Source organism: Globicephala melas, chromosome 9 (assembly GCF_963455315.2).
Source record: "Globicephala melas chromosome 9, mGloMel1.2, whole genome shotgun sequence".
NCBI lineage: Eukaryota > Metazoa > Chordata > Mammalia > Artiodactyla > Delphinidae > Globicephala > Globicephala melas.
The window spans coordinates 51,608,301-51,625,324 of NC_083322.1; the positions used below are offsets into that span (position 1 = coordinate 51,608,301).

Genomic DNA, 17,024 nt, shown 5'->3' on the forward strand with positions numbered 1-17,024 from the left:
GATAGCTTTATTTAATTTAATTTACTGTAAAGTAAGATGAGCTTGCTTTTCTGTCTATTTTCCTTGGAGAGCCTGTAGAATCAGATAAGCTTACATTCTGTAACTGAACAAATGTTTAAAGTATGTCCCTTTTATGAATCCCATCTGATTCTATATAATTCCAGGTTATACATTTTAATCAGGGTAGGTTGCTGGATCCTCTCCAAAATAAGATTTAGCTTTTCTAGGAATTTCCTTGATGCAGATGACCCTAGGGAGACTCAGAATATTCTTGACTTTAAAATGTCATTTCTCACTATTGGGAGGGAGAGGCGCGTCATGTCAATGCCAATCAGGAGGAAATTGGGAAGAGGCTATTGTAGACAAATGCCCGGCAGAACAGATTCCAGCCATGCAGCCACAAACAGAAGTCTGGCCAGTGCACGTGCCTGGATGCAGAAGAGTTCAGGGACAGGTCTTCAGTTCCTGCAAAGGGGAAATTGCCTAGAGCATAGCTTCTCAACCTAAGGCAGCATATTGGAATCATCTGGGCAGTTTAAAATAATGTTCAGGTCCCATCCCTAGAGGTCCTGATATAAATGGCACGGAATAAGCCTTGATCTTTTTAAAAAAAAACTTCCCTCGTGGCAGTAACATGACACTAATGTGCACCCAGGGTGGCGAACTTCTAGAGTGAGCAAGGGTCTCACGTATGGAAGAGAATGACTGGCATGAACCCCAATCTGCAGGGCAGAAGCCAGTCCTGGGACTGGTGCCCACAGAGGGGTAGAGAGCTATGACTCAGGGAGCAGAGCAGGAACACAAGGGTTACAGGTTAGTGTTTGGGTCTGGAAGTGTCTGGAGTAACTCTGTCCCTTTTGGGGTGACCAAACTCACGCTGATTTGCCTGTGACTTTCATGGATGGAGCACTGAATGACCTGCATCCTGGGAGACCCCTTAGTTCCAGGCTAATGGGATGTTGACTGCTCTAGTCCCTTGAGTCCTGGCAAAACATCCTGTATGGTACCCTCTTACCAGCACCTACAAAGAATAGCTCTGCTCTTCCTGGCTCTGTACATGGTAAAATTCTCACATAATCTTTTTTTAATATTTTTATTTATTTATTTGGTTGCACCAGGTCTTAGTTGCAGCAGGTGGGCTTCTTAGATGTGGCATGCATATGAGATCTAGTTCCCTGACCAGGGATTGAACCTGGGCCCCCTGCATTGGGAGTGCAGAGTCTTATCCACTGCGCCACCAGGAAAGTCCCTCACGTATTCTTATTTCACCTTTTGCCCTCAATTCTGTTTCTGATAAAACCAGCTGGCTTTGGGAGAAAAAGAGAAGTGGAGAAGAGCTATGGCTGTTTATATCTTTTATGCTTCAGTTAGACTTTGCTCAGGAACTGGTGTAGGATTTCAGGGAGCTCAGCAAATGAGGAGCTTTAAAATGCAGAGGCAGATGTAGCAAAAAGCAGTTGTTCTTAAATTTTGAGTGCCTGGAAGTCACTGGAGAGCTTCCAGAGCCTCTGATGGAGTATGTCTGGGGAGCGGCTTAAGAATTTACATTTCTAATAAGCTGATGCTTTGGGGCTGGACACCACTCTTTGAGAACCACCAACGTAAAGAGACTTGACTCTGCATCAGGCATACCTGGGTGTGAAGGCTCACTTTAAATCTACATTTTCTCACTTGTGAAATGGAAAAATTAATATTCACTTCATCAGTCATCATGAAATAGTACATTCATCACCAAGCAGAATGCCCAGGATGTGGCAGACACTTTCATTCTCTGAAAGATCTCAGTCTTTCTGGGATCCTCTACCTGGGGATGGTTTGGTATTGGGTTGCATATTTTTAGGTTAGTAATTCCAAATATGATCATCAAAATCAGCTGGGGAACTTTCTGCAACCCTAAAAAGCCTAGAGCCCTCTCTCCTTGGAGATTTGGATCCAGTAGGTCTGAGGGAATGCCTGGGAACCAGTGGGTGATTCTGGGAGTCACGGTGATTCTGATAGTCAGTTTTGAGAACCCCTGCTGTTGAGCAATATTTCTTTAGGGCAGGGACTTTCAGACACTGTAGCTTCATTGAATCATCTGGAGCACTTAAAAAGATGCTGAGGCCTGCGTCCCGTCTCCAGAGAGTATGATTTAATTGGGTTGGAGTACAGCCTGAGCATTGGGATTTTGAAAGCTCCCCAAGGTGTTTCTGATATGCAGCCAAGGTTGAGGACCACTGCCCTAGTGTATTCTTAGAGTAAGAAAACCATGGGATATTTGTTAAAATGCAGATTCTTGGGTCTAACCTCAGAGCTGCCTAAACAGACTCTCTGGGCGAGAGGCACAGTAATCTGCATTATTAATTAGCTAATGCCCTGAATTTAACAATTTGTTAGTCTTAACAAATAAAGTATGAGAATCATAGCTATAGGGACATATAGAATCCCTCACTGAGTAAATATTGCCTGACTGCACCTAATTATATAGCAGTTTACAGTGGACTTGACTTTGTATCTCATGGATTCCACTGCATCCTTTTGTGAGGCAGTGTGGGTTGTTATTTTCCCCATTTGATTGATGAGGAAGCTGAGATTCTGGGAGGCTCTCCCCCTAACAGCACACTTGGGGATGTAAATCAGGCACCTGTGCTTCCCTGAAAGGAGACCATAGTTTAGTGGGGGCATGGGACAGAAACAAGAATGCAGGTAGAAGGAGATAAAATATGAAAATTCAGAGAAAGAATGGTTAGCAAGGTTAATTTTATGAGGAGGAGGAATCTGAGAAGGCTTTTTGGAAGAGGTGGCCCTGGTCCATCTTGGAGCTGATAAAGTTGTAGTTTCCTTTGAGGGTCTGGATGGAGAGCAGATGACCGTGGCCTTGCAGCTGTGCTCTAATTAGTTTCTTTTATTGGGTTTTCATAGTTTTATAACCCAGGCTGTGTAACTTCCTTTGCATTATCATCTCAGCATATTTGTAATAAATTCTGCTTTTCTTTTGAATGCTTAATAAAAATGTGGTTTGTGTTTGAATTTTTCAAATAAATGATTATTTCGACTCCCCTAGAATTAAATTTCAGTAAGGTTTTTTTCCACAGGGAAGATAAACCAATATGACATGTGAATTATCATATAGTTCATTTTTATAGAGGTGGGTAGTTTTTTTAGCTACAACTATCTAATTAGCTAAAAATAAACATCTGTACTGTTATGACTGTGTTATTAAATCAAGGAGTATGAAGAAAGCTTTAAGGACAATGGATTTATTTCTGGAACAAGGGACAGTAAGGAATAAAGCCAAGACTGGCAGTTGGATAAAGAGCTAAACTCTGTTGGGATGTGCTGGCTTTTTTCTTTTCCTACAGCATCTGTCTTAGGTTATTTTTTACAATACCTACTTCCATAAAGCATCTCGTTCCTTAAGAAAGTCATGTGAAGATATGGAGAATCTTTATTATTGATAAGATTTGAGAAAGTTGGTTTAAATGGTAGTCTTTATTAAAATATGTAATTTTTAATAAAATGCAATTTAGGGCTTCCCTGGTGGCGCAGTGGTTGAGAGTCCGCCTGCTGATGCAGGGGACGCGGGTTCGTGCCCCGGTCCGGGAAGATCCCACATGCCGCGGAGGGGCTGGGCCCGTGAGCCATGGCTGCTGAGCCTGCGCGTCCGGAGCCTGTGCTCTGCAACGGGAGAGGCCACAACAGTGAGAGGCCCGCGTACCGCAAAAAAAAAAGCAACGGGAGAAGCCACAACAGTGAGAGGCCTGCGTACCGCAAAAAAAATAAAATGCATTTTATTATTTTAAAATGCCATGCATCTTTTAAAACAGATATGTGTAAAGAAATACAATTATATTTGTCTTTTAAACTATCCACTAAAATTTTAAATGCACATATTCTTTGACCTACACATCTGGTAATCTATCCTACATATATACTGACAGAAGTGCACAGAAATATATGAAAGAATGTTTGTTGCAATAACCTAAATGTCCATTTGTACAGGATTGTTTAAATGAATTGTGGTTCACCCCTGTGGTAGAATATTCTGCCACAATTGAAACAATGAGGTTGATGTTAAGGTTACCTTAAGGAAAAAACTCAAGTGGCAGAACAGTATGGGTAGTGTTAACTCATTTATGCACTGAAAAGGATATATGTATATTTATGTATATACACATTTCCTTAAATATGCATGGACAACTCCTGATGTGGTACACAAAATCTGTCAAAAATGCTTACCTTTTAGGAAGCAACTGCAGCCTGGACAATGTGTAGGAAGGGGATATTTTCACTCTTTACCATGTACCACCTGAATTCTTAGGATTTTTGCCATAAGCATTTATTATTTTAAAAATAATGTGTGAAAATACTTATTTAAAAGCAAAAATCTATTAAATTTATTTTGTCTATTTATTTTAATAATTTAAGTATAGATTTATATAAATTAAAGAAGCCCTTTAACATTAAGGCCTCTATTCTGGACTAAGAAATATTTCCAGGCATGTCAAAGGAAAAAAACAATCTACTTTAGCTCTAAGTTCAAATAATTGTTGATTTATGGCGAATAATTCCTGAAAAAAAAGTTAAAACACAAAAATTAATTTCCACCATTATTTAGAAGAATTACATATAATGCCAGTTGAGACCCTCAAGATTTGAATTACAATAGTCTAAATTGAGGAGCTGTCCCCCCCACCCCACCCCCCGGTGTTTGTGCTTCTCTTGAAGTGTCATGGAAACATTTGATAATGATTCAGCCATATTGAGCTCTTCACTTCATTTCCAGTGTTCGGCTTTTGTGCAGATGGATCATGATCATATGCTGTTTTTGGATTGACTCCTATTTATCAGAATCAGAAATTAGTGAAAGATTGTTTTCTATTATCTAATCATCTGTTTAGCCCCTATATAATGGATTGTTTCAAAACATGAATTCTTTGTCCTTTTTTATGATTTAAGATAACATGTTTCCAAAGTTGGTTTTTTTTTTTTTTTTTTTTTTTTGCGGTACGCGGGCCTCTCACTGTTGTGGCCTCTCCCGTTGCGGAGCACAGGCTCTGGACGTACAGGCTCAGCGGCCATGGCTCACGGGCCCAGCCGCTCCGCGGCATGTGGGATCTTCCCGGACCGGGTCACGAACCCGCGTCCCCTGCATCGGCAGGCGGACTCTCAACCACTGCGCCACCAGGGAAGCCCCCAAAGTTGCTATTTTAAAGAAAACTTTAGTAATTTATAAAACATGTCTTGTATGCCTTTACCTCTGATGTATTTTCCCCACATACAATGACTTGTCAGCTTCCATTGTTCCCTAACCTGATACCGTAATTCTTGTGATTATCTTCCTGGTTTCTGCTTCTCTTTGTTTCTACTGTCTTTCTACCTACTCTTCACTGTGAGTTTTAGACCTCTGAGAGAGATCTGATTGGGTCTGTGTCCAATTAGTCTGTGTCCAATTTAAAGAAATGCTGCTCTGTCTTTCCAGGTCACCCCATTGACTGTTGGCTTTTTGTGTCTGGCCAATCAAATGCTAGAGTTTTGATTGGTCCAATCAAATGTGTCCAGGAAATCAAGGTCATTTGAAACATAGTAACCTGTCCTCCACTAATCTTTTGGATAGTTCACCAATCCAACAGCCCAACAGAGGGAATTTTAAGTCCTGTTAAATTTACCCCCCAGCTTTACTCCAAAAATTAAAAACAAACAAACAAACAAGAACAGCCTAGGGGAAGCTTGCATTGCATAACTCACAGGTTCTAGGTCCAACTCATAAGTAATGTAGGGGGAAGGACACAGGCCTCTGCATTCACACATTCACACAAAGTCTGCACCCCTACTTGGCAACTTCCCAGGTGGACAGCCTTGACTCTCAGAGATTGTGACCTCCTATGTGAAATAGAGACGACAATATTTCTTTGTAGAAGCGATGTGAGGATTTAAGGAGATTGTGTGTGTAAACTGAGTAGGGCAATAAGAGACACACAGTAATCATAATGGTAGCAAACATTTACTGAGTGTGTACCAAGTGCCATGCATTATTCTAATCCCTTTATGCATGTTAGCTCTTTAATCCTCTGAACAACCCTATGAGATTATTACACAGGGAGGCTCTGTGATTTGCTTGAGATTACAAGGCTAGTAAGTAAAAGAGCTAATAGCTCACACTGTTAAATCCAAACCAGCGCTACCCCGGAAGTCAGGAACTGGCTTTGTTTCTCCCCTTAAGTCTATGGCCTTCTGGGTTCCATTGCCTGTCAGAATTACACGTGAAGTACCTCCCTATCTTATCCTCCATCCGATCCAACCCCAGTCCTCAGTTCATGATTCTCAGTGACTCCCTTGGGAATTTGGAGGTGTCAGAGCGTCAGGGCTTGTGCTGCAAGCCATTTTGCCTGCTCTCTGCTCCCTCAGCAAAGCTGAGCTTCACCCTGTCCTGTGGGATTATCTCATGAGGAGCAGCAGGCTCAGGCCAGGCTGCCTTCCTTGGAATCCCAGTGAAGAAAATGTCTTCAACCTTGTTCCATCATTATGTCTTCCTGTTCTCTGCCCTGCCCTTGTCAAGCACTGAGTATTTTAAGTGGGGTTAGTCCTTAAGCCAGACTGTGAAGTAGGTAACATTTGCCCCTTTAAACCACCCATTCCTTCAGTCCTTCCTACATTGCTCTTTCACATATCAGTGAGTCAGTTGAATTAAAAGCTTTCAGCTTCTGAGGAATTGGGAGATTAGTGGGGGAATGGGAAAGGTCATTTAGACCAGTGCTTCTTAAACTTAAATGTGCACTATGAGTCACCTAGGTACCTTGTTAAAATGCTGATTCTGATCCAGTAGGTCGGGGGTGGGCCCTGGGATTCTGCATTTCTGACGTGCTTCTGGTGATGCCAGCGCTGCTGTTTTCTAGACCACAGTCTGAGTAGCAAGCATCTAAAGACTGGGGTACCACCTTGAGATGCCAGAGGCTCTACCCTGTTACCTTTTCCAGGAACATTTAATCCAAACAAATGAGTCTCTTAGTGGAATTTCATTAATGTGGCTCACTTCTAGAAGAAACTTCTCAATTTCAAACCCTACCCTAGACTGCTTACCAGTAAAGCCATTCCTGGTTGGAGAAAAGACTAGTGTAAATTTGTCAAGTTTTGATAACTGTAAAAATAGGCATTTTTCTCCATCAACTTAATTTAGTGACTCTCAGATGATTTATATTCATCTTACTTCACTTTATGGGAAAGCACACCATTTTGCTGCTACTCAAGGTTGAGTTTCTCAGGACTGGGGAAATCGCCGACTGAACTTTTCCTGGTGCTGGGGGCCACATATGTATTTCAGAGTCTGTTTCTTTGTTCCGTCTATCATCATTTATATAAAAGGAAAGTTAAGTCAACTTTTATTTCCCTGTCTGTTGATTTGCAGTCAGCTCGCTGGGAGTGTTTATGAATAATTCTGTTAGAAATGGTTTGATAATACTAGCCTGGATAGTGAAACATTGTACAGAGCTTTGCACATGGAGGTGCAGTGTGGGCAGAAACCTGTGAAACGCTGTGGCAGATTCTCTTTGTGATGGCAAAGGCTTATGTTCTCTATTTCTGCTTTCAGGGAGGAGAACACTGTTACTACCAGGGCCACATCCGAGGAAACCCTGCCTCATTTGTGGCATTGTCAACCTGCCATGGACTTCAGTAAGTGTCCCCAAATTTTCTGTATCATCCATTTTTTTTCCAATCACTTATTTTCTTTATTTTTAATGCACCGTGGTCAAAATCTCTATTTTATATCAAGAACTAATTTTAAATCAGTGGTGGATCAAATCTTTTTCTCCTTTGTGGTTTATAAACCAAGCAGATTGTTAAATTAGAGATGCGGAAACCAGGGGCTCTATGATTGTAATATGCATCCTTAGTGATATTTGAAACATTTTTCTAGTTTCATCCAGATGGAGACAGGAGTGGTTTGGGTAACTTTGTTCTCTGTTTCCGTGGGTGTTTAGCCCCTTGGTACCCGTTCTACCCCTCATACTCCTTGATGTTCATTTTTACATTTGTATGGAATAATAGAGATTTCAGGAGGTAGAAACTCCTGACTCCTTGCACAAAGACAAGGGCTGCAGGTGACCTCAAGAGCTCATGTGTTTTAGCCCTTTATTCAGCCAGAATCCCATCTAACTCACAGCAAACTCGTGGGAGGGTTCATTTGTTCTCAGAAATCTCTATGGAACGAAGTTCATCCTTCCTCAGGGCCTTGCTTCCTTTTACGTAACCTTCACTATCAAAGTAGGTTTGCTGATGTTTACTGTGGAAATAGATCAGCTTCCTCCATCCTGTCTATGATGGTGATACCCAGGTGGCTGTCTGTCTCTTACTTGTCTTGTGACCCCTTATAAAGATACTGTGTCAGCCCTCAGCATTCTACTTAGACTAAATCATCCAACCTCCTTGTTTACTTTTTGGGGCCCAGAACCAGCTAGCACTTTAGTTTTGTGAAAGTTTTGTTTGGAAGCTTTAAAATACTTCCTGTCTGTTACCAAGTTAGAGACGTGGATTTTTCATCTAACAAACAGTTATTGAGCATCTGGTGTGTGCCAGCCACTTGGAATATTAAGGGGATTAGAACGTGAGCCCTGCCCGCAAGAGCTCCCAGTCTAGTGGGGAAGCTAAATCTAGCCCAGCTTCGTGCTATGGAATGTGGTAGGTATATTTGTTTTCTTTGAGAGAGAAAAAACCTGAGAAAAACGCAAGCTGAGAGTGGGCACTGAATGAGGTCATCCCTGAGGGCTCCAGAGAGATGTCACCTGAAGAAGGCGGAGTGGGCCCTGGAACAGGCTTTGATAGAATCTTCCAGGAGGAGGGGTTCGACTGACAGGTCCAAAGAAAGTGAGGAAAGAGACCTAATGGGAAAGGCTGGGAAATCTAGCCAGTCTGCCTAAGTGGTGCCTCTGGTCAGGTTCTGGCAGTAGGTACGTGAGAGGCAGGAAGGAGAGAGCACAGGGATCAGATAAATAGCCAGAGAAAGGAGGTCACATGCCTGAGAGCAGGATAGGACCTCCATTTGCTTATTGTTTTCTTCTAAAGGACCATTTTACTAATTTTAAATAAATTCTTTGAATAAGGAGACATTTTTACAAACATGGAATCCGTTCCTAATATCTGAGAGCCTAAGCATTCTTAATCTGGAAAAAGAAACGTCGATATCCCCTTCAGCAGTAAAATTGTCATCTCTGATCTCAAGATGAGCACAGCTGTCAGCCAGGAATAGTACACTGGGCTTGCCGACTTTTGTGACAACAAATGTCTGTTCTAGGCTTTTTCCTTCCTCTCTCTTCCTCTTAAAATCTCAGTCCAAAGTCACAGTGTAAGTGTCTTGCCCAGTACATGTTCCAATTCCTCCCTGCCCCTCCCCTCCCCCACCCCCCAGTTTTCCAAATGGACACAATATTGTGAAAATAAGAGAGAAGGTATTACTGCCTTCTAAGGACCCTAACAGACCTGAGACCCTCAGACCAACAGCTACTAATCCTACACAGTTCTAAGGATGGAAAGGGAACTTTAAGGATGTTTTAGTGACTAGTTGAGGAGTTGAACTCAGAGCCTGCTTCTGTTGTTTTAACTAAGTAAAATTTATTTCTCCCTTTAGAAACTTTTTCATTTAAGACTAAACAAGAAGAAACAAACAGAAAACCCACCATGTGTAGGAACACTGTCAGGACTGTGTACAAGTGTATTTTGGTGTTCTTAGACTTTTATGAGCATGTTGAATAATTCACTCTTGTTCCTTTTTGTTATTTATTATTACTTTTCATCTTTATTTTACCTTCTGAACAAACATTGCTGACAGAAATATTTGGGGGAGCTACTTCTAAATATTAAATAATTTATGTTGTCTCAATTGCAGTGACTTAGATATGAGATATATTATTTCATCCATGACTCATCTTCTATAAATGACCAAGTACTTGTTGAGATTTTTCATTTTTCTTGATTTACTGAATTCCCTTAAAGAACATAAAGGGTAAAATAATCAAACTCATATCTTTTCCATAAAGAACCTGCAGGAGCACATTTTTTTTTCAAATTCGAAGGACTGATGGGCAATATTTTGGTCCTGGTATGTCTGATGTTTTGACAAAATCCTCTAACTATGGGAACATTAAAGAATGGAATCAAATGTAAGTTTATTGCCCTCTTGTGGCAATTTGTATGAATGACATTTCCTTTCAAAATCTTGTTTTGATGCAGCCTTTTAAAATTTTAGCTCAATCAATTGGCCGGTAATGACTTGGTCCTAGCTATAGGATTTTATCAATTATAAACTCTGTGATGGACTCAGTATACTATTTGGAATTTATATAAATGTAACAGAAAGCTTTCAATCCTCAAACAAAGTAAATGAAACACACATGCTTTTTAATTGTTAAAGAATCAAAAATGGCATATTTTCGTTTAGGGAACCAGGACTTCCCTGGTGGTCCAGTGGTTAAGACTCCATACTTCCAGTGCAGGGGGCAGGGGTTCGATCCCTAGTCCGGGAAGTTCCACATGCCCTGGGGACAAAAAAATAATAATAATTCATTTAGGGAACCAGAATCTTCATGGATGGTGTCAGAATCTGCTTTGTTTATACCATGTATCATGATGTTTAAATCCAATAAAAAATAACTGATTTTTGCCTTGGATACTAACCTAATTCAAGAGGAAATAGTACCCAATACTATTTAAACAAAACAATCTGCTTGCTACTTAATCAGTGTATCCATGTGAACTTTGGCAAAGGGTGATGGTTTCGTACAGCTTTCTGGTTGGGTCTGGCCTGTTATCAGCAGAATGTTCACTGCCATATTTGGTGTCTACTGTTCTGAAAATGCTCCCCTCACTGATTCCTTAGGCATATATTGTCAGTAGTATCTTACAAACTGCATCTGTTTATCTTTAAATTCCAAATGCAGTGTCATCCAAATTCAGAAAGTGCACTTTGGGTTGAAAACATTACAGATGTGAAAAGGGCATTTCTAATGGTATATGAAAGTAGAGGACATGTGGAAGATGTTACTGCAGGAGTGAATAAATTTGGATAGACACGGAGCTGGAGGCCATTATAATTATAGCTCAGGAAACCAGCCGATTTCGCTAAGCGATCAATGAAAGACACATACTATTCTATGGTTAGCAGCTTGGGTATAATGCAGTCGTTTCCACCTAACTCTGGAACGTGACTGCAGAAGATCACAGCTTCACCCCCCTCAGACACCTGAGTGGTAACACAAGTTCCTTCAGTATCCGAAGGGACCTGATCTTAGTAGAAAAACCACATTACTCTAAAAGGGACGGCTATCGGATCTCTCCGAGTGGGAGCTGAGGCCATATGTAGCTTAAGATGCCCTCCAGAGGATTTCCCAATTGGCTGACAATCACCTCTAGCCAGTGAGGTCCAGAATTGAACTTCAGATTTGCGCCCTGTTCCCTGCATCCTGCTGCCTTGTGCCCGCCCTATTCTGCTCTTCCTGCAGCTTTTGTCATCTTATTAAATGTATATGATGTGTGTGTATGTATGTGTGTGTGTGAGATACGTGGAGTGAGGTGTGTGTCTTGTGTGGTGTGTGTGTGAGTGTCTGTGGTATGTGGTGTGTATATGTGTGGGGCTGTGGGGTGTAATGTACGGTATAATGGTGTGTGTGTGTGGTATGGTATGTGGGTGGTGTGTGTGTGTGTATGATGTGTGGTGTGTGTGTGTGTGTGTGTGGTATGGGTAGTGTGTGTGAGTATGATCTGTGGTGTGTGTGGTGTGTGTGAGTGTGTATGATGTGTGCTGTGGGTGGTATGTGTGTGTGTGGGGTGTGCTATGTGGTGTGCACCCCGTGTGATGGGTGGGACTGGGAAGTGGGCATTGAGAAGTAAACTGGTCCTCCAGCTGCTGCTGACTTTAAAATGATCTTGTTCTGAGGCAAGAGTCAATTGCCAGTCCTAAGTATTTTCTTGTCCTTGGCAGTGGGATGTTCTATGATGGGAACCACACCTATCTCATCGAGCCGGAAGGAAATGACACCTCCCAAGTAAGTGCTCCTTCTGTTTGCTGTGGCAAATGTAAATGTTGATGCTGGGAGCTTTTTTTCCCTCTTTTTTCTCTCTATTTTGCTTTATTTTCATATTTTAGGGTCAGGAATATATGTATACATATATATGTGTAATATGTACACATATACATTTAAATTAAATAGTGAATAAGGCAAAATCACAGTGATCTTTTTTAAAAAAATCTGCCTGTTACTCTTCGATTCAGTCGGAAATACTTTCCTTCTGAGGTGTTCTGAAGCCTTCATTTCTATCTCCACCATAATGTGCTGTGGTCTGTCTTAGTCTGCTCAGGCTATCATTATAAAATACTGGGTGGCTTAAACAACAGAAATTTATTTTCGCACAGTTCTGCGGACTGGAAGTCCAAGATCAAGGTGCCAGCAGGGTCAGTGTCCATTGAGGGCTCTCTCCCTGGGGTGCAGACAGCCACCTTCTCACTGTGTCCTCACATGACAGAGAGAGAGTGTGAGGTCTGGTGTCTTTTCCTCTTCTTATAAGGGCACAAGCCTTATCAGATTAGGACCTCACTCTTGTGACCTCTGTTAACCTTTATCACATCCTCAACAGGGCCTGTCTCCCAATATAATCACATTAGGAGTATAGGGCTTAAACATGAATTTTGGGAGACACATAGTCAGTTCGTAACAGATCGAATCCATAGATAATGTGATTTTCCAACCTTTTTCTTTTCTAGATTCCAGATTTTTCTCTATTGCCCATTTTCTTTAAGGCCCCGTGGTGATGAAGTTTAGAGAAATCTGGGTTTTCTCAATTCTCTCTCGCACTTTAGTTGAAACATTCATTTTTCACAAATTAGAAAAGGGTTACTATTACTGACTATAGAGAAACATAATGCACTTCCATCCTAGCTCTGTACACACAGATATTCTTCCATGTATCATGGAACACTGATCAAACACTTAGAGAGGCAAATAATTTCAAGAAACACACATTGTTTTGCCACTCATAAACAGTCTTGTGTGGGAAACTATCTGTTTTGTGTGTTATTTTCTGGGTACCCACTGAGAGTTGTCCTGTCACTTTGCTTGACAGTGTGATTTTTTTTTTTTTTAAATACATTTAGTTATTTATTTTTGGCTGTGTTGGGTCTTTGTTGCTGTGTGTGGGCTTTCTCTAGTTGCAGTGAGCAGGGGCTACTCTTCATTGTGGTGCGCGGGCTTCTCATTGTGGTGGCTTCTCTTGTTGCAGAGCACAGGCTCTAGGCGCACGGGCTCAGTAGTTGTGGCTTGCGGGCTCTAGAGTGCAGGCTCAATAGTTGTGGCGCACGGGCTTAGTTGCTCCGCGGCATGTGGGATCTTCCCGGACCAGGGCTCGAACCTGCGTCCCCTGCATTGGCAGGCGGATTCCTAACCACTGCGCCACCAGGGAAGCCCGACAGCGTGATTTTTTTAAAAAGTAATATGAAACTTGACTCTTCATGACATTCTTTCTTTGGTAATTGAAGGAAGCCAGATGAAGTTATTTGAATGTTCATTAAGTTTTCTTAGATGAAACATGGCTTTTTATCTGTTGGTTTTTCGCAGAAGTTTATGTGACACTTGAATGTTGAGGCAGGGTCTGCTTTGGGCGTTCTGCTTGTTCCAGTCATCCGGCTCCCCAGTACAGGGAGACTGTGAGCTCTGCAGTGTGCCTAACAAAGCTATCGGGCTCTAAAAGGGGGCAGGGCTCCGTGGAAAGGAACCAGTTGTAAAAAACATTCACCCATTTCCCCAGGCGTCTTGCTTCTCCTTGGGGGAATAGGTCCATTCATTTCTTTTTGATTACTGCAGGCTTTGGCTTCTCTGTCTGTGAAGGTGTTTTGCTTTTAATGGGCTGCCACTCTGATGCTGGGAGAATACAGGAGTGAGCTGGAGGGGTTGTGCAATGGCTCTTCGCCTTTCCAAACCCAAGAGAATGCGTAGTCAAGCGACGGTTCTTTTAAGGTCTAAGCTCCTCCAGCTATGATTGCCTGAGCCTGGAGATATCTGGTTGTCCCTGCCTCATCTCTCTTGTTTGTGTTGTTTCAGGAGGATTTCCGTTTTCATTCGGTTTACAAATCCAGACTGTTTGAATTTCCCTTGGATGATCTTCCATCTGGTATGATCTTCTTATAGTGATTTAAAAAAAAAAGACTTTAGTAATTCATTTTAATGCTTTAGAGCTAATTATATGTGGAATATCATCAGCCTGTGACTGCTCGTAACAGTTTTAGAAAGTCAAGTAACATCAAGAGAGAGAATAAAATGCAAACCTACCTCATGTTTATAGTGGATGAGTTTGGCAAGATACAGCTTGAACACGATGAAGGAAAACTTTTTAAAATTATAAGACTCAAAGTAAGGTATTCCCGGAGAAATAATGTTAAAGCAAAAATGGGTCTGCATACATAGAATATATAAAATTCATTCTTGGTGAAATACTGAGTTTGTAAACATAGAGATGAACCCTTAATTATTTTCCCGTTTGTTGTTTCCTCATCTCTTTTTGCCCCAGCATTTTAAGAAAGAACTATTGTAGACTTAACATTTATTATGATGATGTGCTATTTGTGAAATTGGTCTTCCTTCCCATGTGTGTTTATGGGTCCATCTACTTATAGGTTTGATTGGAGAGTTGCATCCATGTCTTGTCTTGGCAAGAAAGGCAGAGTACTCAGGCTTTGGCCTCATTAGTGGAGCAATGATTATGCAGAGTGCATTTATCTTTGGCTATGCTAGACTCATTCATGTTCTCCTTCTAAAGATAGGGCACACTTTGAATATCTGACGTGGAGATGCTTCCTCCCCTATTTAGTGAGCCCTGACTATGGCCATAGTACATTCTAATTTTTAAACTCTTTTTAATCTTTGCAACAGCTCTGTGAGGTCAATATTATCATGCCCATTTTATAGATGAAGAAACAGAAGCTCAGCTAGTTTGTTTTTTCTAGGGTCCCACAGCTAGTAAGGGGCTGAGTGGGGGTTTGGATTATGGCACTACGAGAATGTACCCTGGGAGAGAGGCACAAGGGCAAATGGAAAAATTACTAGACTAAAGCAAACCCTAAACTACTACTTAGGAAAATGACTTAAAGGCTGCATTGTCTTCTCATTGGAAAATGAAATAAGTGTTTTCTAATGTTCCTTCCTCTCTGAAACAAACTTGTAAGTCCTTGACCTTCTGCGGTTACCCCGAAGAGAAACAGAACTCACCCCTTTTCTCCTGCTGCCAAAGAAATAGAAGATCCTATTTTATAGAATTCACTATTTGGAAAAATCTGCAAATGAGCATATAGCTAGCTGATTTTACTTTACATGGACACTTTAGACTGTTCCTTCGTTATCTTATGAAACTTATTATAATCCCTATTATGGGAAGAAAATAAATCATGGTTAGCTGCCTGAGAACAAAGTTACAATCTTATATAGACATTACTGGAAACAATAAACATTAATTAATATTTAAAGTAATAAATAAAGAGTCCCCCCTAAGGACTTTATTGTAGGCTTGCTTTGATACAATCTTATAATTTTTTAAAAACTTTGTTCAGGGTTTCTTTACAACAGAAACTTTGCACGTGACTCAGCAGTTTTGCTGTTATTAAAAATGAGTTTTGAACATATTCTTTGAAAACTCAAGTCTGTCTCAGTTTGTTCCTGGTTTTCTTTTCTTATCAGAAGTTTACAGGGTTGATTTTGAGTGTCATTTGTCTCTCAACATATTTAGATTTACTATGACAAATTAGAAGGAAACAAAAAATAGACAAATGTTAAAACTGCAATTTTTGTGATATAAGCTCAAAAGGAAGCTTTTTTATTTTAGATTTAATAGTGTCACTGAGTTATGGATTATATTATGTCTTTTTTTTTTGCTATGCATTATGTATTTGCCAGAGATAGAAATATGATCAGGTGCTCCTCAAACGTGTTTGACTGTGGGACGTTTTGTTTCATTTGACACATCTCTCAGGACTAGTATTCCTAAGAACACATTTTGAGAACAGCTTATTTATTTAAACACTGACCACTTAGCCCTCAGTGTTTTAAAAATTACTACAATAAAAAACAAAACAAGCAAACAGAACAGAAATAGGCTCATAGATACAGAGAACAGTTGGGTGATTGCCAGAGCAGATGGGAATGGGGCCCAGGTGAAATAGGTGAAGAAGGTGATGAGGTACAAACTTCCAGTTATAAAATAAATACGTAGGGCTTCCCTGGTGGCGCAGCGGTTGAGAGTCCGCCTGCCGATGCAGGGGACACGGGTTCGTGCCCCGGTCCGGGAGGATCCCATATGCCGCGGAGCGGCTGGGCCCGTGGGCCATGGCCGCTGGGCCTGCGCGTCTGGAGCCTGTGCTCCACAGCGAGAGAGGCCACAACAGTGAGAGGCCCGCGTACAGCAAAAAAATAAATAAATAAATAAATAAATACGTCATGGGGATGTAATGTAAAGTATAGGGAATGTAGTCAATAATATTGTAATAACTTTGTATGGAGACAGATGGTAACTAGACTTACCTAACCATTTCAAACTATATACATTCAATAAATATCAAATCACTGTGATGTACACCTGAAATTAATATGATATTGTATGTCAATTGTACTGAAATAGAAAATTACTATGATGAAATACACAAAACTAGTATACTGTTTGCTGAGTTTTGACACCCATATTCTCCCCTGGTGAGATATAGAGCATTTCTATTACCCCAGTAACTTCCTTTGTGTCTGTTCCCTGTCAGTGCCACCACTTCTGCAGTTCCTTTTCTGACTTTTTCACCATAGATTAGTTTCTCCTGTTGTAGCTCTTCATACAAATGGAATTATGCATCATGTTCAGTTTCTTTTGCTTAGCACATGCCTGAGATCTATGTTGTTGAGGGTAGCAATTGTTCTTTCTTTTATATTATTGAGTATGTTCTTATTGTATGAATATACCACAATTTTTTATCTCTTCCGTCGATGGACATTTGGATTGTTTCCAGTTTGGGGCTATTATGACTATAA

The 17,024-nt window shown here is 40.9% G+C and overlaps 1 protein-coding gene across 20 annotated transcripts in view; it reads left to right on the forward strand.

Annotated features, from left to right (window-relative positions):
* ADAM22 (ADAM metallopeptidase domain 22) overlaps positions 1-17,024 on the forward strand; it is a 242,910-nt gene that overhangs the window by 149,031 nt on the left and 76,855 nt on the right. For all 20 annotated transcript variants that reach the window (XM_060304530.1, XM_060304528.1, XM_060304534.1 and 17 more), the window contains exons 5-7: positions 7,568-7,650; positions 11,951-12,014; positions 14,064-14,133. In XM_060304530.1, the coding sequence (XP_060160513.1) occupies positions 7,568-7,650; positions 11,951-12,014; positions 14,064-14,133 (217 nt within the window). The remainder of the gene's footprint in view (positions 1-7,567; positions 7,651-11,950; positions 12,015-14,063; positions 14,134-17,024) is intronic.